Source organism: Mauremys mutica, chromosome 1 (genome assembly GCF_020497125.1).
Source record: "Mauremys mutica isolate MM-2020 ecotype Southern chromosome 1, ASM2049712v1, whole genome shotgun sequence".
NCBI classification, from domain to species: domain Eukaryota; kingdom Metazoa; phylum Chordata; order Testudines; family Geoemydidae; genus Mauremys; species Mauremys mutica.
This window is the reverse complement of record NC_059072.1, coordinates 24,724,506-24,750,886: the sequence shown is the minus strand read 5'-3', so window position 1 is coordinate 24,750,886 and position 26,381 is coordinate 24,724,506. Positions and strand designations below refer to the sequence as shown.

The 26,381-nt window shown below is 43.4% G+C and overlaps 1 protein-coding gene across 5 annotated transcripts in view; it reads right to left on the bottom strand.

Annotated features, from left to right (window-relative positions):
- MAGI2 (membrane associated guanylate kinase, WW and PDZ domain containing 2) overlaps positions 1-26,381 on the bottom strand; it is a 1,096,261-nt gene that overhangs the window by 11,472 nt on the left and 1,058,408 nt on the right. For 4 of the 5 annotated variants that reach the window (XM_045031437.1, XM_045031446.1, XM_045031453.1 and 1 more), the window contains one exon: positions 16,288-16,426. In XM_045031437.1, coding sequence (XP_044887372.1) covers positions 16,288-16,426 — 139 coding nt within the window. Of the gene's footprint in view, positions 1-8,689; positions 8,779-16,287; positions 16,427-26,381 lie in introns of all 5 variants that reach the window. The other variant, XM_045031468.1, reaches the window with a different exon arrangement.

Here is a 26,381-nt window from a genome sequence, read left to right as displayed (position 1 = left end):
TGAAGACCCTCTTATGTGCCCATAGGCAAAATTCCCATTGATTTCCTTATTCTTATATACTGCCTGAGAGTTTTGCAGAGTTAGGAATCTAACTTGAAAAATCACTGACGTGTATTTTAAACCTAGAGATTGCTAGAAAGAGACCAGCTTTGAAAGGAATAAGGAGAAGAGTTCATTTTAAGTCCAGGAGAGGATATTATCTGGTTTTTGGACACCCAAGGACTGTACAATGAAAGAGAGAGGGGACCACTCTCCTAGCCCCTGGTCTGGTAAAGGCAATGAGTTAACTGTGGCCAACTATGAGCTAGTCAAGTGATAATACTTTATTCACTTTAATAAGGAAAGCATTTTTTTTTCAATGTGGCCAGACCACAGATGAAGAGCTATTGGAAGCCAGAGCAGATCTCATCCAGAGCTGAGGCATAGCAAGGAGAGCTATATTACAAATGGCTGTATAATTTAAAAAGATAATGACTTTTAAATTAGTTTTTATTAATAGTATTAAGCCACACTGTTCATACATATGTTAATAAAATGTGTGGCATTAATGAAAAAAAAACATTCTATATAGAGTGAATAATTTAAGAGGTCGATACTACACCATTAATTATATTTAAATATTAAAATTATTAATCATTGCAGCTAAAATAGGCATTAGGAAGTCTCACATTTTGACTGGTCGATAAATAGCTGTCATTCTTAGAGCTATGCGGTTAATATTGGGGACATGGTTTGCTGAATAAAAGTAGCCTCGACTTACAGTATTTGGAGAGTGTATGAGTTGCTGAACAAATGAACTTCCATAGGAAGCTGATCCTGCCAGGGGCTGAATGCCTTCTGTGAGGTGCTGATCACCCTTAACTTCCATTTAAGGACTCAGTTCAGCAAAGCAAAGTGTTTAAGCCCATCCCCACTGAACAAAGCACTTAAGTCTGTGCCTAAGTGTTTTGCTGAATAGGCTAGATTGCTGAACCGGGGTCTAAGAGAACATCTTTCAAAAACTAGGATACTGGGAATTGAAGATTCACAGCAGCACCTGTGATCAGGTTAGTTATTATGTCAATTGGCTAATCAGGGTGTCAGATTTTCTAATTTTTCTTTATAATGTGGGACAGAGTCTCCTGCAAAAAAAGACCAGTATAATGAGAGGGAAGTCAGTGAATGGGTGATCTTAACATTTTCATATTCAGTACATGGTTTATAAGTACAATACAAATATTGACAGAAAGCCCAGACACTTAGAAAGCTGGGTAGTATACACAATTCCACTTGCAAAACTGTTCCAGTATATAAAATGTTCTGTAGTCATCTTTGTTCAAACAATATGTTCCAATAAGTTTTTCAAAATTACTAGATAGCATTGAAAAAGTGTCAGTGACCTCATTCTGTTGAGTTTTTAAAAATATAGTTATATTTGTTTGAAAGGTTTTCAAGCTAAGAATTACAGTTTCAGTGGAATTTGGATCCAGGACAGATGTCAAAAACTTAACTATCCTCCCATTGCTATTGGCTCAGGAACCAGCATTTGGGAAAAAGATCACAAATAGATTGGGATAATTTCAAAAGTGGGGAGACAGGATCTCTTGGGACTCTTGAAAACAGGCCTGCCTTCCCTTCCCAGTTGACTGGACTTGCATTTCCTACATGCCTCTGCAAAGCTCTTGGAAGCTGTTGGTTTCTAGTTGCTAAAGACTATTTTACTAAGGGGTTATTTTTGAAATTCATTATTATGTTTAATAGCTCTCAGAAACTCCAGATCTATATCCGTTCTTTACTGAATGTGTGCCTCTGTGTTTGCACATCTGGTTGCTTACTGGTAGTGCATCCGTTAGTAAGATCGGTAGGGGTTATTTATTTTATATCATCGAGCAAGCTGAAAAGCCATTGTTTTTATAATATTATGAAATGAGAATGTGGAGTGGACAAGTGGAGCCAAGACACTGCATCCCAGCCTGTGAACACTCTTTAGCTGTACAGCCAAGCAGTAAGTTGTCTCATTGGGCTTGTCTACATGGTATGGCAGTGCACATCAGTGGGATGTAAATTCCAATGCACATCAATGTGTTATGCACTAACTGGCGCCTGTGGACCCTGCTGCTGCTGCATGCTAAAAGTTTTCTAGTGCACATGAATGTAGTCCTGTTTCAAACAATACTATGTTAACACACACTAGGGAACTTTTAATGCTTGCCAGCAGGGTCTACACAGGCCAGTTAGTGCACAACACACTGGTGTGCATTAGAATTCACACTCCACTTATGCACACTACTACACTGCGTAGACAAGCCCATTGTCTTTCCAGAGACGTAGCCTCCATTTTTATGCTCAAAGGTGTGAAGTGTCCAACCTGAGACACCTGAATGAGGTCTGTTTTATAGAAGTGGGTGCTCAGCACTTTCTGAGCATCAAGTCCCTTTAAGCTGACTCAGGTTGGGCACCCCAAATCACTAGTTACTTTTGAAAATTCAGACCACTGGGCCCCACTCTGCCAGGTGCTACATATAAGTGCCTCCCAGAAAACCTACATCCAGCCAAGACAGCATGGGGTGGAAGTTAGATGCCCCTACAGTTGGCTAATTCAGTGACCTACAGAGACATGGTCTGCAAACCCTCCATTATAGGAGCTGTGCTGGGCTTTCTGGGGAGGAGGAAATATGGCCTGCGTGTTTACACAATATGGGTGGAGGGATTAGGGGAGGGAAAGCATCTTTGACCAGAATATGGGGGACTCCTTAAGATGTACATAAATAATATTTTTCTTGTTTATGCTATTGTCTGGGTGACCCACTGTGAATGACTTATTAATTTGCCAAATCCAGCAAGTGACTAGTGACGAGGTGCAAAGGCATTCCAGCATGTAAGGGGTTACTGGATTCCTTCCTGTCACATAGCTGAGCTGGGCGAGGTTATAAAAGGAAAGAGGAAGTTAGTGCAGAAGAGCTTATTGTAGAGGAAGGATGTGAACTCTCTCCTCTCAGCTGATTAGGCCTTGGACAGTTATTACCCAGTCACTGGAGTTGAGTTGTTCTGGCTTTGAGTTTGTGTCTTGGAAATACAGCAAGCAAATACAAGAAGACAAGGGATAGGAAGAGACCTTTAGTTGGGACTTTATTTTTCCTTACAGGGTGGGGTGAGTCTGGATGACAGTTTATGTGACCAAACCATGGATAAAAGCTCAAGGGTAAGGTTTGTCATGTATTTTATTCACTGTAATTTAGCTGTGATCATATACACTTCATATGGTACTGGCAAATCTACTGTAGCATATTATGTAAAAATAATTAAGGCTTAGTAACAAGAGAACTCACTGTACAGCACTCTTATTAAAACTCTGCTCAGATGTGGAGATGGACTGCCAATTTTGATATGAATGATAATGTGTGTGGATTAGTGAGGTTCTACTTTAATAATAATTAATAATAATGTCATAATTAATAATATTTAGTCTTTAATTAGAATTGTAAATCTTTAAAGTGTTTTTGAGCATTAATTATCCTCACAACAAGCCCACGAGGTAATGTAAGTAAATATTATCATCCTCATTTTGCAGATGGGTGAGGAGGGTTAGAGTGTTTTAAGTGACTTGGTCAAGGTCACAGAGGCAGTCAGAACTGCTCTTTTGACGTTGGAATTTATCTTCCAAGAGTTGTACATTCAAAAAATAAAGGTTCTATAGCAGTTCTCTGGAAGATCAGACATACTGCCACAAAACCCATGAAAATGTTCCCCATCACTCTGTCTCTCGAAATGGCATTTTATACTTTCAGTTCTGTAGCAAAAGTTACAAAATACCGATACAAAAGGGCAATAAATCTTTTAAAATATAAAATGTGCTGTTACGTAAGACAGATAATATATACCTTTCATTTTCCCAACTGAAGAATGTTCTCCTCTCTCATCAACTGCTACATATTTGTTAAATGTTATGGATTTGTTTGTGAAACACACAAATACTGAATTTTGTCCTTGAATAGTTTTTACCCATAGGTCTAAGAACTGATAGAACCTTTTGGAGCTCATATTCAAATTGCCTGATGGTTTTAGGCCAATTTTATCAACCAGTATTTTGATTCATTTAGTTAGTCCCTCTTTTTTCCACACCACAAGTTCCTGAAATTAAGTTGGTGTTGCTAGAAATAAGAGGATGGCTATTGGGAATGCAGCATGAATATGAATGAATGTTCTCAGCTCAGTCAAGGTGCTCGCATAAGGAAAGGGCACTGTTTCAAAATGACCCTATTGATTTTTGCCTCTCCCATCATTGTCTGATATATGGGACAGATCAAGTTCCCAATACCATTCAACACTGAGCTCTAGAGATTTATAAGACGGGCATTTCAAAAGAATGAACTGGATTATCTGATTAGTACTCTCAACAGGCCTGGGTATCTGATGTAACCGTACGAGTCAAGACTCATTAGCCAATTACTATGCAAATGTAACAACTTCTAAACATGTCAAGAACTAGACACAGGCAGTCCTCAGGTGGTTGAAGACACCTGTGGTGTTTAGCTTTGTGCTCACAGTTAATACCAGGCAGGCAAACACACAGCATTAGGAAGCAGCTGTCTAATTTTGTCATGTATTACACAATGGATAATACAGGGCTCACCACTAAAAAAAAAAGAAAAAGAAAAAAAAAGGCACTGTTCATCATTGACACACTGAAGATCAGAAGCCCCCCAACATATATATCTAGGGTAGGTGTAACTTGACTTTGATGTCCTTTCCTTATCAAATTCAAGCTCGTGGGCGTCCCCTTCAAGGTCCATCACTATTCAATCCTGCTCACGTCTCTGATCTTGTTTCCTGCCATTCCTCCTTCTGCTCCTTTGCTCCATCTTTGCCTCCCTTCTGTCTACTCCATTTATCTCCTTCTCCCATGCTTGTCCTCTTGCCTGCTTTTTGTGCTGCCCTGCCTTCCTAGAACGGCTTTCCTGCAACCACTCTCTCTTTGCAAGTCCTTCTTAAAACTCGACACCTATGCTGTAGCTGTCAGGTTTCTATGTATGGTACTTGGGGCTATATACTGCATAGTGGCTCAGTGCTGCATATTTGGTTATCCAAACGCACGGCGTTTTTTAAAAGGGATGCTGGTCAGCAAACTCCAGGGGAAAAATGCATATCAAGCCATTTCCCCCCCTAAGATTCAAAATACTTTGTGATGCATAGGCACACACTTTATCATTACATGTAGTCACTAGAGCAGTTTTTAATCACTTGGACATTTACTTACTTGACTGTCAGTATTTGTAGGGCAGAGGTCACCAGCTGGTCGATCGCAATCGACTGGTCGATCCTGGAGGCTCTGCCAGTCAATCGTGATCTCCGGCCGCTAAAAGTCCAGTGGCGCAGCGGGGCTAAGGCAGGCTCCCTGCCTTCCCTGGCCATGCGCCACTCCCGGAAGTGGCCAGCACACCCCTGAGGCCCTGGGGGAGAGAGAGAGGCAGGGGTCTCCATCCGCTGCTCCTGCCTGAAAGCACTGTCCCTGCAGCTCCCATTGGCCGGGAATGGGGAACTGCAGCCAATGGGAGTTGCGGGGGCGGTGCCTTCAGAGAGGGGCAGCGTATGGAGCCGCATGCCGCCCCCCCTGCAGGGGCTGCAGGGGCGTGATGGCCACTTCCAAAAGTGATGTAGGGTTGGGGCAAGCAGGGAGCCTGCCTTAGCCCCACTGCGCCACTGACCGGGAGCCACCTGAGGTAAGTGCCGCCCAGCGGGAGCCTGCACCCCTCCCGCACCCCAACCCCCAGCCCTTCACCCCCTCCCAGAGCCAGCACCCCTTAGCCCCTCCTGCACCCTAACCCCCTGCCCCAGCCCAGTGAAAGTGAGTGAGGGTGGGGGAGAGTGAGCAACGGAGGGAAGGGGGATGGAGTGAGCGGGGTGGGGCCTTGGGGAAGGGGCAGGGCCTCAGGGAAGGGGTGGGGTAGATGCTGGTTTGCATTTAAATTCAAAAAGTAATCTTGTGCATAAAAAGGTTGGAGACCACTGTTGTAGGGCATCAGGGTAGCTGATCTTATAATTACACATGCAATACGAAAAGTCCAGGAAATTCATTCACTTTTGTTATGAGCTTTAGATTTTACTGTTAAAGCAAGTCAGTGATACAGCTCAATTTGACTAATCAAGCAATTTTTGATGAGCCCAAAAATACTGTATTCAATAAGATTTTTTTTTAAAAATAAATACAAAGCTATGATCTTGGCTATTAATACTGCATTAATAACAGAGGGGAGGGATAGCTCAGTGGTTTGAGCATTGGCCTGCTAAACCCAGGTTGTGAGTTTAATCCTTGAGGGGGCCATTTAGGGATCTGGGGCAAAAATCTGTCAGAGATGGTACTTGGGCCTCCTGTGAAGGCAGGGGACTGGACTCAATGACCTTTCAAGGTCCCTTTCAGTTCTATGAGATAGGTGTATATATCCATATTAAATTAAAAAAAAATTCATTAGACTGTTACAAAAGGTGCAAGCTGAAATGTCCTGAATATAGAAACTGAAGCGAGAGGTGGATTTTAAGAAATAGTCTAAGTGAAATACTAATTACATTAAAAATAAAAGGCAGTATAGCAGTACTTTCTTAGTTAATTTCCACAGCAAGTTTTCTGCTTCTAAGACGGTCAGTTGATATCACACCTTGTCGCTTTTTGAAGGGACTGAGTAAATGAAGGACTAGGCAATGGAACCCTGTCCCTTGTCTGAATATAGGTCAAGACAGAAGGGACTGGAAATTGTTACCATCTGATGGCTATTGAGGGACTATGGGAACTGTGCTGGTAGCTTTAGTTCATTTTCATTTTCATAGACTTACAGATTCTAAGAGCAGAAGGGACCACTGTGACCATCCAGTCTAGCCTCCTGTATAGCAGAGGCCATAGAACTTCCCCAAAATAATTTCTAGAGCAGATCTTTTATACATTATTTTCGGGAAGTTTTAAAAACATATGTGTTATAGAAGCTGAAAATTCCATCCAACAAAGTTTTTTATGTTGATGACTGACACCCTGTCTCTGTCAAGTTTTGGCTCTAAGAAAAGTTCTAATAAGGCCAAATAATAATTAGAACATCGGCAGCCACTCATCCATAGCTGAGTTACTGAATGCTACTGAATTAAGATACACTGATAGAGGATGCCAACATCTACCAGTTTTAGGAGGGAACAACCTTCCTTCCCATGTTTTTTATCCTAAAGCAACAAAAAGTAATTTGAATGTGTGTGTGTGTGTGTGTATACTCACTGCAAAGTCATGGTTATATGAGATAGTATTCATTGTGGAGCCAAGGTCACCTAACTCGCTTTATTTGTGAATATAGACTTACCAGATGAATCTGATATAGCTATATAGTGCAGCTCTCTGCATGATCTCACCTCTCACTATCTTGAAAGATGACCTGTACTGTCTTTGCCAATGAGCATGAAGCAGAAGTGAGGTGAGATAACAGATTGTATAAAATGGTACAGCTCTGATTTCCACACTACTAAGAAATTAATTCCCTTACTGAGCCCCCTCAGTACTGCCTCAGACATTCAAACAAAACTGAGAACTGGTACAAGTGTAAAATCTGTTAGTACAATGGTTTTGAAAGGGCCTCTAAAACTGTGTCAGCAAAATATATGGGCATATCAGTTTGTAGATGCAAAGTCACATTTGGGGACACAAACTGGATAACTGCATTTGCAAAGGACAATCAGATGGGTAACTGATCTGCATGCGCAATAACAGACTGCTACACTTCACACCCCTCACCCCAAATGAGACTGCATATTTTGTGAGAACATTGTTAGAGGAGCTGAAATGTTGGCCTTGTACAGTATTTGGAGGAGATTTTCAAAGGCCCAAAAGGCAGTGAGACACCTTTGGAAATCTCCCTCTCTGTTCCCAACCTTTCTGCTTGAAGTGTTTTAGATTGTTCTGCTAGTAGGCCACAGTTTTAATGAAAATATTACGTTGTACAAAGTTATTCTGTGAGAGACTTCCATAACTGTTAAATGTACCAGCAGAGATTACTTTTGAGATTTCTCTGATGACCACAATCAATATGAACCAGGAAAAATAAATGTTTCCTTTCAGATATCATTTCTGGGCTGTGACTATATATTATGATTTGGTAACTTTGAACAAACCATGCAGTAAGACCTGATTTATGAAGGAAATAACTTGAAACTGAGTGCAAAGCTGTGCCATCTGAATCAGCATTTTTGGGGGGAAAATTTATTACAGAATGTTGCAATGAAAGCACAGCAACATTATTTTAGGTCAAGATATAACGTCCATCTTCAGATTAACAGTATTGTGGAGAGCCAAGTACCAGCAGAAAGGGTAAAACTATGGCATCGCTTCTAAGTCCTTTAGTTATTCTTCTAGGAAAGTTGTCGTTATAGTGTAAATCTTTGTTACAAATACAAGAAGACACCTTCTCAGAGGGACATAGCCAGGCTTCTCCCACTAGCAGCAGTAGAAGTTACAGGGCTACACTCCCATCTAGGAAATGAAAATATACTTTTAAAGATCTAAAATAGATAGGTATTCTCCTTAGTTGATTAGGTTCTCAGCTATTAGGAACAATCCAATATAGTAGGAGCCTCTCAATAAGCTAGCGTGTAAGAAAAAGTAGGAAAAGCCTCAGTTAAAACAGTTGCGTGAAACAAAAGCATATTAGAGAATGATAATATACATGCAGAGTTTACAAACCGTGTCTTTAGGGTGGCCCAATAAGTAGAAATATGGGGACCCATGCTTGTCACTTTTCATGCACATGGAGAGACTGGAAGGTACCATTCCTAAAGGAAGGGGAGGAACAGCCTAGGACCAATCATTAGAATTAACAGAACCAGTGACAAAGATATATTACTATTGTTAGAACAAAGAATCCTTAGTAAGTTTAGAGCAGCTGAGTAAAAAGCTTATAAATACAGGAAAAAGACTTTCTCTAAAGCCAAGACTAACAAGCATGCAGTAAGTCATCATATTAGTGAAAGATCGAGGTACTATACATATATATTTGGGAAGCAGATTCTGCTGAATTGTGGAAGACATCTTGAGGTGCTTTTTAAAGGAGCTGTAACTTATAAAATTGAAGGTTTTATTAAATTCCAAAATCATAAAGAAAATTCCTTAATATCAAAAGTCTTTGTATTGGTATCAGCTCTGTCATTCTCAGTGTTAGTCACCATGGCTGTGCTGAAATTCAAACAGCTGAGCTTCCCCAGGGCTTCTTGAAAAACGAGTCATTGCTAATTCCAGCATTTGTGTATACCGAAACTTTACGTTGTAACTAAATTACAAAAACCTCCCTCCCTTAAATAACTAGCAATGCACTAAGGCCCCGATTCTGCAAAGATTTAGGCATGTGGGTCCCACTTCCAAGCATGTTATTATGTCATGTTTGGCAAGATAGATGCCTAAAATGCAGCCTACTGCAGAATTGTTTTTTAAGCAAAGTCATACAGGAAAAAATATTTTGTGTGAATTCATGAATTACAGCTTGTAACAAGCTCTTGAAATCACCAGGAAATTAAAAGACACAGGAAAAACATAAAGAGTGTCAATGAAGGTTGCTTTAAGAAGCGGATTGGACCTGCTAGGAACTTGTCCCGTTAAATATTTCCACTGCTCTCAGAATGATTAAGGGCTCGGAATGAGGTGTCTAGGTAGCACTTCCAGGACATGCATATGGTGGGGTGTGGTGCGAGTAACTGGGAGGCAGGAAGGGGATTAGAAGTTCTGGTCAGAGAAACAATCCTGTTGGAAGCTGGAAAAATAGGATCTCTAACGCTGGAGGAAATAGGGCCAATGCTGACCACATGAGAGAAGAAAAAATCTGAATTTGAGTAACAGGCACGCCTCATTTATTAGTTTATATAAATAATTCTGTTCATAACTCTAACTGCAGAAAAGAATGGGTAACTGACTGCCTGCAGCCATGAGGGAAAAAGGACTGTTGTGACCCAGTATCTCTAATCAGTGATTGAAGGAAACCTGAGAGAGGCTTCAGCTAACTCTCAGTATGGAAGGGATGGCAATCTCCTTGGCATGGAAATATAAATATCATGCTACTACATGGTCCATAGATAAATAATGACACAGCGCATCACTGGGGCTGTAGTGTCAATAAAGAGCAGATGATGAGTCACTAAGAGACGTGATTCAGCTCTGCCTATAAAACTGAGCTTTGTAGGGGAGGCTGGGTCTATGGGAAGAAATAACAAACTAAAATGGTGGGTACCTCCTTCTCCTATCAATAGGGCCCTACCAAATTCATGGTCCACTTTGGTCAATTTCAAGGTCATAGGATTTTAAAAATGGTAAATTTCATGATTTCAGCTATTTAAATCTGAAATTTCATGGTGCTGTAATTGTAGGGATCCTGACCGAAAAAGGAGTTAGGGGGGGATCACAAGGTTATTGTAGGGGGGATTGCGGTACTGCTCCCCTTACTTCTGCACTGCTGCTGGTGGCAGGACTGCCTTCAGAGCTGGGAAGCGGTGGCTGCTGGCAGGAAGCCCAGCTCTGAAGGCAGAGCCACCGCCGGCAGCAGCACAGAAGTAAGGATGGCCTGGTATGGAATTTCCACCTTTACTTCTGTGCTGCTGCCTCAGTCAGTGGCTGCCCAGCTCTGAAGGCAGCAGAGAAGTAAGGGTGGCAATACTGCGATCCCCCCGAAACTCCCTTTTGGGCCAGGACTCCCAATTTGAGAAACACTGGTCTCCCCTGTGAAACCTGTACAGTATAGGGTAAAAGCACACAAAACACCAGATTTCACAGGGTGAGACCAGATTTCACGGTCCATGACACATTTTTCATGGCCGTGAATTTGGTAGGGCCCTACCTATCAACCACAACCACATGTCCTGACACTTTTACCAGGTGAGAAGATGAGGTAAACATTTCTCAGTATGAACTTCTTAGCTGATCTCAATTGAAGTCGGACAGACACTAACTCTAATGTTTTCAGAAGAGTAAGGGGCAGTAGCTGGGAGACTTACACTGGTATTAATGGGAGTGACACCACAAAATATTGAGGATAAAGTTAACTTTTAATTTAAAGATGTAATATTTATATTTATTTTGATTTATCTAAACCCCTAGGTGCTTATATATTATTTATAAGAACACATAAAAAGGGTCAATGTAATACACCCTCCCAACCCATTACAGATGAAACCCTGCCTCCCCCAAGCACATCCCCCCAAATCATTTTCTTTTATATAATTGCATGTATTGAAGCAGAAACTTTTTTAAAAGTTTATTCTTTAGTCTTCCCTATATTCTTATGTAATCCTCCAGGACAATGAGTATAATTTAGCATTGCATTTCAATAACACAATCTTTTTTGGTTGTAAATAAGGACATCTTTGTTTTGGAGGTAGGCACCCAACTCCAGTTCCTGATTAAGTCTAACTTCAGATGACTAGAGTATACTGCACCAGGCATCCGAATCATGGTGATTAGGTGAAAAATTGACCTACTTTGCAAAAAGCATGAAATCATGGAACTCAGAAACTGAAATTAAAGTTCAGGAGGTAGAAATTGTTTAAACTCTATACTTCCTGTTGCAGATTCTAGGGCAGGCATTTTTAAGTCATTCAGGGCCTGATCCATCTTTCAGGAAAGACAATGGAAAGACTCCCATAGACTTCAGTGGAAACTGTCTGGGGTCGGTAGAACTTACAATAGAGTTTTGCCTGTGCATGGAAGTTGTATGTGTAACCCACAACTGGAGTTTGGCAGCTCATGGAACTCTGGACTGAACTTCTAGGGGGAACTTACCCTATGGTCTACAACAGTAATGGCTACCAGAGCCTGCTTACACCATTTCCCAGCATGCTTTGAGTCAGGAGTGGGGACAGAATAGTGTGTGGGACTAGTAGTTTGCGGGGCCAATGATGATGAGCTGGGGCTGCTCAGCCCCTCACTGGGAGGGGGTCAGCCTGACTCAGAGTCAGAGACTAGTTTTAGGTCTTGTCTACACTACAGAGTTTTGGCAACAAAACTTATGCCGCTTTAATTAAACCGCTTTTGCATGTCCACTCTATACTTCTTGTGTGGGCAAAGCGCATCCATACTAGCAGCTCTTGCATCGACACAAAGAGCAGCTATCCCACTGTACAACTGGCAGCAGGGTGCTTTGGGAAGGATTTGCAGTGCCTTATGGGGCAGGTACAGTGTCACATGATACACATTTCTTAATCCCATCATTCCATGGGCATCCTACTAGATAGCCAGCTGCTTTTTGACTGCAGTGTATGTGGGAGGGAGGTGGGGAGAGTGTGTGACATGGAGTGTGTGTTGGGAGGATAGAGACAGAAACAGTGTGTCTTGGGGAAATGTGTGAGAGATGGTGTGTGTGTGGAATGTATATGTTAGAGCAGAGGTGCGCAAACTACGGCCCGTGGGACCGTCCTGCCCGGCCCTTGAGCTCCCGGATGGGGAGGCCAGCCCCGGCCCCTCCCTTGCTGCCCCCCTCCCCTGCAGCCTCAGCTTGCTGTGCTGCCAGTGCTCTGGGCAGCTGTGCTGCCAGTGCTCTGGGCAGCAGGGCTGCGATTTCCTGCCAGGCAGTGCAGCTGCGAGAGCCGCCAGGTGTAGTGTATTAAATTGCTCTCTGTAGGAATGAGCACCAGGACTGGCAGCCATAAGTAGTACAATGTAAGTAGCACATTCCTACAGAGAGCAATTTAATACATTACAACCCCAGGGAGGGAAGGCTGTGCCTCCACAAACAGCCTGGCTCCCACCCCCATTGACCCCCTCCCACTTCCCGCCCCCTGACTGCCCCCCTCAGAACCCCTGACTCATCCAACGCCCCCCTGCTCCTTGTCTCCTGACTGCCCCCTCCTGGGACCCCCCACCCCCAACCGCCCCCCGGGACCTCACCCCCTATCCCAACCCCCCCTTCTCCCTGTCCCCTGGCTTCCCTGACCCCTATCCACACCCCTGCCCCCTGACAGGCCCCCCAGGACTCTCATGCCCTATCCAACTGCCCCCTGCTCCCTGCCCCGACTGCCCCCCCAGGACCTCCTGCCCCTTATCCAACCCACCTGCTCCCCGCCCCCTTACCACACTGCTCAGAGCACCAGGACTGGCAGCATAAGTAGCACATTCCTATAAGGAGCAATTTAATACACTACACCATGCCCTCCATACACTTTCTGAACCCTGATGTGGCCCTCAGGCCAAAAAGTTTGCCCACCCCCGTGTTAGAGAGACAGGGTGTGTGTTGGGGAAGAATGTGTTGGCATGCTGTCTCTTTACATTCAGACATCAGCAACCAGACATCAGTGACCTGAGCAACCAATCCTGAGGCAGGCGGAGGGGGACACCCCCCCCCAACATCAGCCCCCGGCTCTGCACAGCACAGCAGTCCCCCACCCCACCCCCAGCCCCAGCCGCCCGCCCTGCCGGCCGCTGTGTTCCTACTGCCGGGGAGAGCAGGATTCTACATTAATGGTTCTGTGATTCCCTCCAAGTTCTCCCACAGACTCCTCAGCTGCCGGGAGCGGCATCCACAGCAGTTCTGTGAGCTCTCCATGCTGAGGAAAGTCAAAGCTTAATCCCGGATCTTTGAAAGGGGAGGGGCACATGCCTGAGTAGCTAGATGCAGGGCAGCAGCATTTAAAACAGTGAGCATAGCGGTGACGGTGGGCATTGTGGGATACTGGGGGAGGCCAGTTATGGCGATATAACAAACAGCAGCGTCTACACTGTCGCTATGTTGCTTTAACTTTTCTGCAAAAAGCTCTATGCCTCTCGTCGAGGTGGTTTTATTTTGTTGGTGAAGCAGCAGTTTTGCTGACAAAAGTAGCTTTATAGTGTTCCAGCTCCACTGTTTTGTCAGCAAACGCTGCCTTTTGCCAACAAAACTGTAGTGTAGACAAGGCCTTAGTTTCAATGTTGAGGTTTGAGTTAGCTGGGAGCTGAAAAAGAAGCAGAACAGCTCAGAGAGTCTCTGATTAACTCCCACTTCCCCAAAAGAGAGTCTTTGAACTGCTGTGGGATCTAGTGCATGGGTCAGACAGTTCAAGCTCGGCAGAGATCAGCATCCAGAGTGGCAGTGATCCAGTCTGGCCCTGACTACTGAGAGCCAGCCAAGACCCCCATGGGGCACCAGACTAGGGAGCCAGGATAGGATCCTGTCCCACCAAGGGGTGAAGACACCGTAAGAGGACATTTTTCCATTTGTTTAAGCTGGCCAATTTTCACAGCGCTGCAGTACTCGTCTCCGGACCCACCCTCAGCATGCTATGTGCCCGAGAAGGTGCCAGGAAGGGTGATAGGAGATGGAAGCGTTGCGAATGTTGGGGGTGGGCAATTTGTTGAGTTGTTGATGGTTAGTTCTTATTAGTTAACCTTAATCCTTTCCACTCAGATCCTATTTTCCTGCTCCCAATAAAGTCTCCCTTTGTTATACTGTTATTTTTGGGTGTGTCATTTCTTTGCTTTGTGTTGATGTACTTTATTGTTTCTTGTGTCCTGGGCTTTATATTCCTTGCCAGCTGTGGTAGCATTATTCCTTTCCCCAAGGGACAGCAGGAGGCACCTTGGGTGGAGGCACCAGGCATCACAAAAAAAGAACCCAGGACCCAACCGATGTGAGGAGATGAGAGAAACCACCCCAAGTAGCAATTACCGAGGAGGAGGGAGGGGCTATATATGTCTTTAGCAAATCACAGGAATGAAATATCCCCATTAAAAACTGCAAAATCAATAGAAAATAAAATATTAAAGCTTGGCTTGAAACCAGGAAACAAAACAAATTCGCATTCTTCTTAATCCCAGGTGTAACTAGCCATAACCTCTTCACATACAACATATTATACTAGTAAGCCCTGCTCCTTAAGGATGAAATTCACTGCCCCCACTGAAATTCTGATTGCTTAGCCATACCCCCTCGCCTCATTTTTTACTTATTTTTATAATTACAAAGGCCTTTGGTTATTTTAACTTCTTGTTGCTTCAGGTTAAGGTTCATTCTGAACTTTCTACTATTTATTTTACAGAATTTATCATAATGGATCATCAGTCCTTGCCCGTACCCTGTCTTGTTGAGGCTTTTCAGTTATACATTTCTAGAGTGTTAGGGCTTTTAGCTATTGTGTTCCTTGTCTTGGAATTGCTATACTTTACTTGTAGATACTATAGTGGGCTACAGCAGATCTTTAAAACTGATTGTAAGGCTAAACTTTGCTTATCATAGCTATTATCTTACTATTTATTTTCTTAAAGCTCTGGGATTTTATTAAGGAGTCTATATAAGTCTGCAGTTCTTATGTTTTTCTGCATTGTGTGTAATAGTTCTTACCATACATACATATTGGTGGTAATAACTTCAGAGGAATCACTATGCATCAGAGGGAAATAAAATTAATTTGTAAAGCTCTGTAAGGACCTAAATCCTGCAAATACTTATGACCAGGCTTAACTTTACTACTCTGAGTAGACCCATAGATTTTTGACGGTGGTAAATTTAAGCATGAGTAAATGTTTGCAGGATTTGGGGCTAAATGTGCATTGATATATTGGCATACATTTAAAGATATCACTAAATACATACTTATATAACATACACCATTGCATTCTGTCAGATAACTAATATGGTTCAATATTGCCTGAAATTATACACACTTTTTAGAAGCCTTTTAAAAAGTTGGAACAGAAAAAATTCCAAGGAAATACAAACACAAAAACAAAATTTAAAAATAAGATTAAAAGGTCCTATTACAGTACAACTTCCAAAAGAGCAAATGCTGTCTCTTTATTCAGAATTGACTTTCATTACATCATGCATGTAAATTCTCGGTTGTCTGATAAATGAGAAAGCTTAAGAAATACATTGTAAAATGAACAGTATGGGCTCACTCTTGCACAACTGAAGTTTTGCCATTGAACTGATGGGAGTGGGCTCAGCCCCCATGACTCCAAATGTACAGAGAAATACCAATAGCAGTGTATTAGAAGGGACTGTTTTATCAATCAAGATTATAAGAATTCATCAGCAACTCCTAGCACACTCAGAGATGCTGCTAAAGAGCTCGAAGTGGTCCTACCAGTAGATATATTTTAAGCATTGCCTGTACAGGGTTGGCATAGCTGAAAATGATGTGTTCATATCTTCCGCACCAGTACAAGAAAGCACTTACGCATGCTCATAAGTCCACCCATATTCAGGACAGCATATAAGAATGTGCTTAAGTGCTGGGACCTAAATGTGTAATTGATACTTAGTATACAATGAATGTCATTTAAATACACACACACAGACAGAGAGAGAGAGAAAAATAATGAAAACCCACCATATTCCGGAACCTGGCCTGTTCCGCGCTTTAACAAGAGCCGCACTCTCCTGCCACCAGACTTGATTAGCTCTATTGCTCTGGCATGTGTCATGTCCCTTGTACTTTCCCCATTGATTTCAATTATTTGATCCCCCACCTGTCAGGTAAGAAAAATATCAAGTCAGGCAAAAATTGCAATAAAATGAACATTTAAAAAAATAGGCATATTCAGTGGATCACAGGTTACCTGAATAACAGTCAGACACATCAAGGTACATTTGTTCCTATTTAGCTGAAGGATAGAATCAACAGACTAAATAACCTGCAGAATGGATTCTGAGTATTGAATATGATGTTGCTCATCTTTTGTTAAAATTAATGTATTGTGGTAGTAACATGTCTCATGCCTCTTATACAAAAAGGGTTTTTTTGAACTGCTTGATATGCTGGAGTCACTGGAAACGTCTCCATCTCTTCTTTGCTTTACTGGATTGATTATCACTGAAAGCAGGACTGTATTGGCTTTGCTGTTGTCACACAGGACCCTGAAGTTCATGGTATAGGCACACAGGCCTATCAGTGATGATATCGAAATCATGTTAAGTGAGCATCATCCCATTTTAAAGTACCATTTGAAGCACTAATATTAAGTAAATTAGGAAAGTTTGGCGTCCCAATCTGATTATTTTGTAGGTTAAATAGAAACATCATGGTGCTTGTGAGATCATATATTGATTTGTGCATTCATAAAAAACTGCCCTGCTCTTTCTAAATGATGGGCTAGTAGAGCAGGGCCGGCTTTAAGCCATTTCCCCAGAATTGGGCTCTGCGCCTAAGAGGGCCCTGCGCCTTAGGTGTCTTTTTAATTTTTTTTTTACTCACCCGGTGGCCCGGGGGGGAGGGTGCACGGGGGGTGGGGTCCTCTCCAGGTCTTTGGTGGCATTTTGGCAGCGGGGAGTGGGGTGGGGTCTCCAGGTCTTCAGCAGCATTTTGGCAGCGGGGGAAGACCCGGAGCAGACCCACCCGCCGTCGGGTATTCGAATTGGGCCCCGCCGTTCAGAAAGCCGGCCCTGTAGTACAGTCTAATGAACTGAGAACTATAGTGGGACCAACAAACTACTGAGGTCTAATTCTAGCTCTGTTGCCACTGATTTGCCAGTTGATTGATGTCCACAGTCAGGTTCATTACTATTTCTGTCAGCCTTGTTTCCTTTTCCATAAAATGGGGTGATTTACTTACCAGCCACACAAGAGGCGGTATGAGGATTAATTTGTTCATGTTTGTAGGTTCTTTTGAAGCAGTTGGGTTATTTAATAATTAATTTTATTAAAAGAATCTGTCACTACTGAAAATTGAAACATGGATGTAGATTGGCATACATTTCACAGCAGTTTCTAAGACATTAGTTTTTCTCTTGCATGTGGTATATTAATCATATATTTCAGCCATAATGGGAAAACTATAAGAGATTCAGACCTTGGGTTTAAGTCAGGTAAGTAGATACTTATCTAACTTCTGAAAATCTTGAGGCTGCTAAATTGATGTAGGGCTCTGTGTTTTGGCCCTGGCCTGATGCTCTCTGGCTGGCTACCAGCAGCTCAGTTTTTTAGCTTCAGCTGCCTTCAATGGATCTAATATCAAGTCCTGCCTGTCCTGATGTTTGGTGCCTTAAAGTGGTACAGACACAGGACCTGCAAGCTTTTGCTGCTCCTCTTCCCTTTTGCTTGTCCCTGTTCCCATTATGCAAGGGGTAGTGGGACTGAGGAAAGCCAGAGACAGTGAGGGACTGACCAGAGGGCTAAGCAAACTGATCAAATGCTAGAGAGTAAGCAGGTCTGATGGCTATGCAGCAGCACACTCATTAATGCAGGATCAGGTTCCCAAAGGTTTCTGCCTATCACTTTTATCTTGTGCTCATATGAGTAACACTCTGCACCAGCTCTCAGGAGTATCAAATCTTTTCCGCATTTTACAGCCTAAAGTACATCACATGTAAAAATAAGTATTTGCATATTGTATATGTACAGGACACACCCCTTTGTAATACGTCTGATCCATAGCCACTCACAGTCCCCACACTCCTGTCACGCTCCCAGTTTTGGTACCTATTTGAGTCTGCTACCACTGTCTTACTGAGAAGAGCTGACTTTCTCAGAGACTTCACATCTTCTCAATGATTAGGGGAGAGATTGCTTTCAGCCAGATCTGGTCAGCATGGCAGAAATTGGTAGAGAAAGTGTATATAAAAGCAAATCTGTTGCAGTTCATGCAATGCAATTACACAGCCTCTCCCTCATTTTGCGGGACAGTTATATCAGCAATGTGGCCAAGCGACAGGTCGGTGAGCACGCTATTAGCAGCATATCAGCCCTTTCGTTAATATTTTGCAGCTATGCTGAAGAAACCACCAATTCATTTTGCCTGTAACCAAACTCTAAAATGCAACACAGGATGATATTGGAAGGAGCAGTGGCAATATAAACAAGATGCAGTTGCTGAAGATCAGCGACTCAGGAAGAATCACTAGGAAAACAGCTGTGTAGGTTAAACAATAGTATTTATCAGTGCTAGGACAGCTTGTCTGCTTTGTTGTAGCTCAACAGGATCAGAACTCCATTTACCTGCATCGAGAACCTTCTCACAGTGGGAGGTACTTGACTGCTGGTCATGTGTAGCTAATTTTAAAGTGACTGTACCAAATGTATTGTAGGGAGGAATACAGAGAGACTATGAAGACTGTATGATGTCATGCACTGAGCAGAGAAGTGCCAGTGTAGATACAATGGAGGAGGTGTTTTTGAAACTCCTTGATTGAAACCCTTTGTAGGTGGGCACTCAGGAAAATTATGGTTCAGAGTACAGTCCTTCTTATAAAGCCCATAGCAACTCCTCTGCACTCCTGAGTGGACAGAGATTTTAATCCATTTTAATAGGGAAAAAGGTTAAGTTAATGTCGTATTCCCCACCCGCCACCCGGTTGCCCTTGTTTTGGTCTCATTGGCCATATTGAAGAAAATAACTTGCTATTAAAATAACCTTTTATATATTTAATGGATTAAAATATTTCTTTCAACGTAGGCAGCAAATCGCTGAGTCACTAGGGAGTTTTCAACTTGTTTTAAAATATAAAAAAATGTGTAAACAACATGACAAGTTTTAAAAGGGCCAAAATCCTAGTCCAACTAATTAACATCTCAAGGGGAAATTGGCCCCCTACAAAACTCTGTTGGGGCACTTGGGCCAGATTTTCAAGAGAGCTCAGTTCTCATTTAGGCACCTAAATGAAGTGGCCAGTGTTTAAAGCATGCTCATCACCCAGCAGTTCCTAGAGAGCAAAGGAAGGTGCTGCAGGCGAAATGCCTTTGAACATCAGGCCACTTCATTTAGGGGCTGAATGGGAGCTGTCTGAAAATCTGACCGTTATTGTCAAGTGGCATTTCTGCAAAACTCAGCTGTCTCTCAGGAAGGCATACACCTGTCCTGCTTATTGCATGAGACCTCAAGCTACAGAGCAACCCTTTTCCACTTGGATGTCTTAAAAACGTATACAAGGTTTATAGGTTAATGTACCAACATTGCCATTGTACATTTAGTCACTCTGGCCCAGATCCACAAAGTTATTTAAGCACCTAACTCCCATGCTTAGGTGCCTATGTCCAAGTTTTAGCCTCCACTTGGAGCCACAAAACTCCTGCTTGGCTGCCGACTAACCCTGAAAACACCTAAACTCACTCAGTGCCTAAGTTTTTGCAGTAGAAGTTCCCTAGCCGTCAGAATTTCTGCCTCTGAGTATGTGCACTGATGTCTCACTCAAGGCGCTCAGGCATCTATTTCCTGCCTAACCCCAGAGTGATCCATGAACCAGAAAATGTCCATTTCACCTATGGGGCCCAATTGGGTAGGCTGCCTCTTAGCACGCCTGCTGGATTTTCTAGGCACCTACAAGTTAGGCATTGTGACAATCAGCATTGCCATGCCTAACACCTGATCTGCACTACACAGTTAGGTTGGTGTAAGGCAGCTTACATTGACCTAATTATGACAGTGTGCACGCTGCAGCCTTGCTCCCGCCGATAAAAGAGCCCTACTACACCGACATAATAACTCCACACTCACCAGAGGCATAGGGCTTTTGTCAGTGCAGTTAGGGCAACATAATGGCTATGTAGACATTGCGTTCCTTACATCGACTGTTATCTGTCTTGTCAATTTCAGGGCTCTTCTGGGTCTCCACTCAAAGCTGGGCTGCCTCCCAGGCTTCCCACTGGAATCTGGCTGCACCGAGTCTCCCGGCTCCTGGCTAGGAGCCCAGCTACCCTCTCCCAGGCTCTTGGCTCCCCGCTGGGAGCATGGCAGCTGACCGGACTCCAGGCGTGGATCTCCCCGCTGGAGGGGAGAAGCCTTGCCCCGGGTGGTGGCTGGAAGTCGACCTAACACAGGGCATGTCTACGCTACAATCTTAATTTGAGCTAAGTCCCTTTGTGGATCTGGGCCCAGGGCCGGTGCAACCATTTAGGTGACCTAGGCGGTCGCCTAGGGCGCTGGCATTTGGGGGGTGCCATTTTCTTCGGTAGTGACTGTGGCGGCCGGGTCTTCGGCCGCCCTGGTCGCTGCCGGCATTTAGGTGGAGGGAGCTGGGGCAGGGGAGCGTGGGGAGGGCCGCCTGCAGCAAGTAAGGGGGGTGGTGGCACGCAGGGGAGCTCCCCGCCCCAGCTCACCCTGCTCCGCCTCCTCCCCGAGCACGCCGTGGCTGCTTCACTTCTCCTGCTTCCCAGGCTGATTGGCGCCGCAACTCTGGGAGGCGGGAGAAGGGAAGCGGCCATGGCGTGCTCGGGGAGGAGGCGGGACAGGGGTGAGCTGGGGTGGGGGGGTGCTTCAGGGTGGGGAGCTGCCGCAAGGGGGGTGCCTCAGGGTGGAAGGTGGGGGGTGGGGAGCTGCCGCAGGGGGGGGCACCTCAGGGCGGAGGGTAGGAGCTGCCGTGGGGGGAGGGGAGCCTCAGGGCGGGTGCGCGGGCGGGGGGGGGCGCAAGGTGGAAGTTTCGCCTAGGGCATGAAACATCCTTGCACCGGCCCTGTCCGGGCCCCTGTGCTTTTACACTAGACGGTATTCTTTCTTTGTTCACATATTAAATTATGTTGTGAGAATGGCTTGTTTAATACACCAGCCTCGTATAGCCTGGGCATCTCCAACCCAGCCTGTGAACATACTGGTGTGCAGTGACAGTAGCCAGGAGTGGAAGATCCTGGTATTGTCCTGTTGCAGAGGTAAGGAGGCAGTGGGCTGGCTGGCTGCCCCCAGAAGTTGATGTTACATGGGGGAAATGGAGTGCTGCAGGCTGGTCCCTCCCTATCAAGAAGTCACAGGAGGAGGGTTGGGACAGTTTGGTACCCACAGAAGATGTGAATGGAGGGAGGAATCTCATGTGAGAAGACTTCTCAAGGCCGTGGGAGAGACAGGGCTTGCAGGAGTAAAGGTTATTTTCTGTGTTTGTCATGTGAGGCCTGTGAAGAAAGGAGTGGTGTTAAGTGGGGCAGGGATAAAATGATCTGGATAGTCCCTAAATGGTTTAGATAAACATCCCCACCTTTCTGGATGCTTATCTGAACCGAACCTCAAATCCCTGGAGAATTAGATCTGGTACTAACATGTAGTGTTGGTGTCATTTTTGTGTGGCAGCTCGCAAAAGCACTTGCGCCCCAATCCCCAGTTTTCAAAGGCACAGATAGTATGCAGGGTTTGGAGAATGTACCCCTTGGAATTCAATATTTTGGCCTCATAAAGCCACAGATTGTGGCTTCCAATCTTTTATGTTAATTTTTTTCTTTAAGAACAGCTTCACAAGGGATCTGCATGCAGAGTTATAATGAAAGCAGCCCATCTGACGGCTGTTTGATGGCCTATGTGAAATGAGTTAGTGGTCTCATTCCAGTTCCCAGCAGGCAAGCACTGCAGCACAATAACCACCCCCGCAATTGGCACTAACAGTGATTTGTAACCTTCTTGGCAGTCTCAACAAAAAGGACAAGGCATGAATGAGTTATTTTCCCCTCCCTCAGAATATTCCCACCAGTTTAAGGATGACGCCCATTGGCAGGTCACTGTGGGAAGCTTGCATGGCTGCTGCCTGTGCTGTACTTATTCTGTGGAAATGCAGTCTCCAGGGCTAAGAATCTGGAAGCTTTCATAAGCATTAATTTTATGTGATGTTCCTTTTTTAAAAGAATGTGGCTCTGGCAGAATTTTTAGTACTAGTCGAGATAAATACCTATCAGAATCCACTAATTTATCTACTGACATGATTAAATTAATGATCAAAATGCTACTGTATTGTATTCCTGTAATGTGTAAGCATAAAAATAAACATTATTCATTTTTCCTGGCATATTAATTTATTAAATGTACTTATGAAACTAGTGTGCACGGGGGAGAGTTGTCCCTAAAAAAAAAAAGGCTGTTTCAGTTCAAGTTAATTCATATTCTCCATCCATGCATAAAAACAACTGAGCTATGAAATTGGGCAGCATGTTTTCTGGCAATAATGAGAAGATAATATTCCTAAGGAGTATTTAAGCGACATCGCTATTGATAGGTTAATTAGAAATAAAAATGTGAAGCTTTCTTAAGTCATTAGAATAAAGAGCCTCCAGCATGTGACTTTTGTTACACACTTTTTGAACTATCCTTATTTTATACTTAAGTAATTAATAATTGTCTTGCAAATAGATGCCAACCAGCACATACAATCAGAATTTTAAACATGTTCAACAAAAGGAGACAATGTATATAGCTGCTATGTGGCAAAAAAGAATGTTTTTGTTTTTATATATTTTGAAACTATTCACACCAGCCTACCTTAAACTTGCCTCAGCTACTATGCAGTTCTTGAATAAATATGTCTGTGTCATTAAAGAGGTGCAGAGTTTCCCTGCTGCACAAAACTGACTGTAATTTCATGTGCAGGCTTTCAATCTATGTTAAATAGGGAAATCTAGTTGTAAAAGCAGCCCCTGATGACTTTTTGCAGAGGGCATTATTGTCTGCCATCTTATTAATGCATTTTATAATTAAACCTCTTGAAAGAGACTAATTATCTTCAGAAAAATACCAGCCACGACTTATATAGGCATTATATTTTACAATTGAAACATGTTTTTAACATTATTTATTATTGCATACATTTCTTCTCAATGAAACTGAAAGACTAAGGGCTTGTCCACACTGGGAAATTTACTAGAATAGTTATGCTGGAATAGATCTTTTTCAGTAAGTGTAGACAAGAACCCCCTTATTTTGCTGCCTGGAGGTCGGCATGGAATAGTCAGATGCTTTGCAAGCTTGCTCACAGCAGGGTGTTGTTGCATCAAAAACATTTGAGCAAAGTTATCAGAGGTACCCAGTTACAGTGTAAGTTATGATGTGGACTGGACTGACACCCTCAGAATAATTTCACACATAAGCATGAATGTCCGTTTTTGGGAGGAATGGATGACAACATGTGTGTCCTCACCGCTCCACCTTTCAGCAGACACTTGGGAGGGAGGAAAAGAGGAAGGCAGCAAAGTGGGGTGTCTGAGGCTGCTGCCTTGAGAAGCCCTAATTCCGTCTTCCTTCTGCTGACAATCAGCTACCGAAGTGGGCCGAGAAAAGGCTGCAACAGTGGGCACTAGGCATTGCTCTACCTCCTGGGCTGGCATGAAGCTGCTCTGTGCTTGGTCCCAACAAGTTCATATGCGCAGATAAGAGGGAGTCCAATGGGGCAGGGAGGGATCTGAGCTAACTGCAAAAAAGAAATGGAGTCTTAGCCCCCTACCCAGCAACAGCTCCAGCTTTTACTCTGTCCTCAACCTCCACAGAGGTTCAGGTACAGGGGAGGGGAGCTATTGAGGACCACAAGCTAGTGTAAGGGGAGGGAAAATCTTGGGGGAAGGGAGTTTGGGGAACACAAGCTTGGGGTAAGGAAAGCTGAGGGGAAAATTGGAAGCGTAATGAGGTGTATGGGGGGGAGGGACAGTTGTCAGGACAAGGAGAATTTTGTCAAGAGAAACTGGAAATTGGAAGGAGGAATGAGTGAGTGAATGTCTGGGAAGACTGAGGTGTTCACGGATAGTGGTGGTGGGGTTAGGAAATGGGGCTCGTACTGCTGAAGGGCCTTGGGAGAAGACCAGGGCAGCTCAGGGTACGCTGAAGGTCTACGTGTGCTCGCCAACTTTGCTGGCAAAACTGCACTGCTGCGCATAAACTAAGCCGAATTGGCTTTCGAAGCTGAAAGGCTAGTTCATTCTCTAACTGCTTAATGGACACACTTTTAAAATTATTTTAACGGAGTAACATGATATAATGTTAGTAGGATGTACTAGAGCCTTTCACCTCCATGTCATGTATCCAAACCCGCAGAGACTGTTAGGCCCTGGCTACATTAGATACCTTAAAGTAGCCGAGCTGTACCAATGCAGCGGCGCCACTGTAACATCTCCCATGTAGCTGCTTTATGCCGATGGGAGAGAGCTCTCCCACTGACATAATTAAACCACCTCCAACCAGCAGTGGTAGCTATGTTGGCGGGAGAGTGTCTCCTGCTGACATAGCACTGTCCATCAGGGCAGTTCTATCGGTGTAACTTATGTCACTCAGAGGGGTGGTTTTTTTCACACCCCTGAGCGACATAAGTTATACCAACAAAAGTGCTAGTGTAGACACAGCCTCAGTAAATGAAAGTTTTCTGATAACTGTCTGGTGTTCTCAATCCTGTTTTCAATGGACAAGTCACCTCAGTCTAGTTCCCAGTAGATAATCATTGGACCCATGGTTAGAAAGACTACATAGAGGCCAAACACTGAATGCGTATGGAGACGGAACCCTCTGGTCACTCTTATAGGTTATCCCTCCAACTCAGGGTTGAGGCAGTGTGAGAAATTTTGCAGAGGTGCTGCTCATGCTGTACCTGTTCTCAGGTAGAGGACTTCAGTCATCAGGCCTGCTATTTGGCATCTTTCCTGAGCACTTTAAAAAAATACTCTTCATGTTATGCATAATTTCCTAAAGTTTATGCTAATTCACATCACAGAGCAGGAAATCTTTATAATTCTCCTAAAAAATGCAGGTTTAAGTACAGTATCTGCCTGACATTTTATTTGTAAAATTGTACATTAAACCATATTAAGCAGATATTATTAACTCAACATTCTTTTCATTATCTGGTTACAAGGATTTTGTTATTAGCCACAGAGTTATAAAGATGTTTGTAATGAGTGAAGCTGAACACATTTTTGAGAGAATGAAGTTAATCACATTTGTGAAAGAAGTATTTTTTCTCCTTACTTTTCCACAATTGATCGCTATAAAATGTATTCGGCTTTTGAGAATGATGCTGTCTTATGGCTCACTTGTGGTTAATTCTCTCATGATTTATTAAGCCTTCATACTGCTGAAATATATTTACTATCCTAGAGAAACTCATTTTACATTTCTTTGCTGTATATACAGATTTTTTTGTCTATGTGTCAATACAAACTTCCTTGGGTACTGCCATTTGTACTAAAATAGCATACTGGCTCACTATGCTCTGGGCTGGCATGCAGCTAATATGCTTGAATATCCCAGCTTAATTCCCAGAATTCTGATCAATCACACCCCAATCTCTCTACAAGCAAGGCTGGATAGTGATGGATGAAGTAAGGACTTGGCATTTGAATGAAAGTGCCCCATGGGGACTGACAATTCGGAGTGAAAGGGCAGCTAAATGTTGGTCTGTACCACTAGGGTAGATTGCAAATCATTAGATAATGGCAGCAACTAAAGAATGTGCTGTGTTTGTGTATTTCTTTGTCATGATGTTTCTGAAAATCATTAAAAACTGCTTTCTATGTGGGTAATTTATAAAGAGAAACAGAAGATGCACATCAAGGTATAATGTAAGCCATGTAGCACAGTATAATACAGAATTAAAAATAACAGCAAGTGCAACACAGACAGAAACAAATAATAACTAATTCTTATGTAGCATCTCCAAGTGCTATACAAAGCAGGAAAGTATTATCCCCATTTTACAGATGGGAAACTGAGCGGTGAAGGGACTTGCCCAAGGATGCTGGTGGCAACATCATGAATAAAA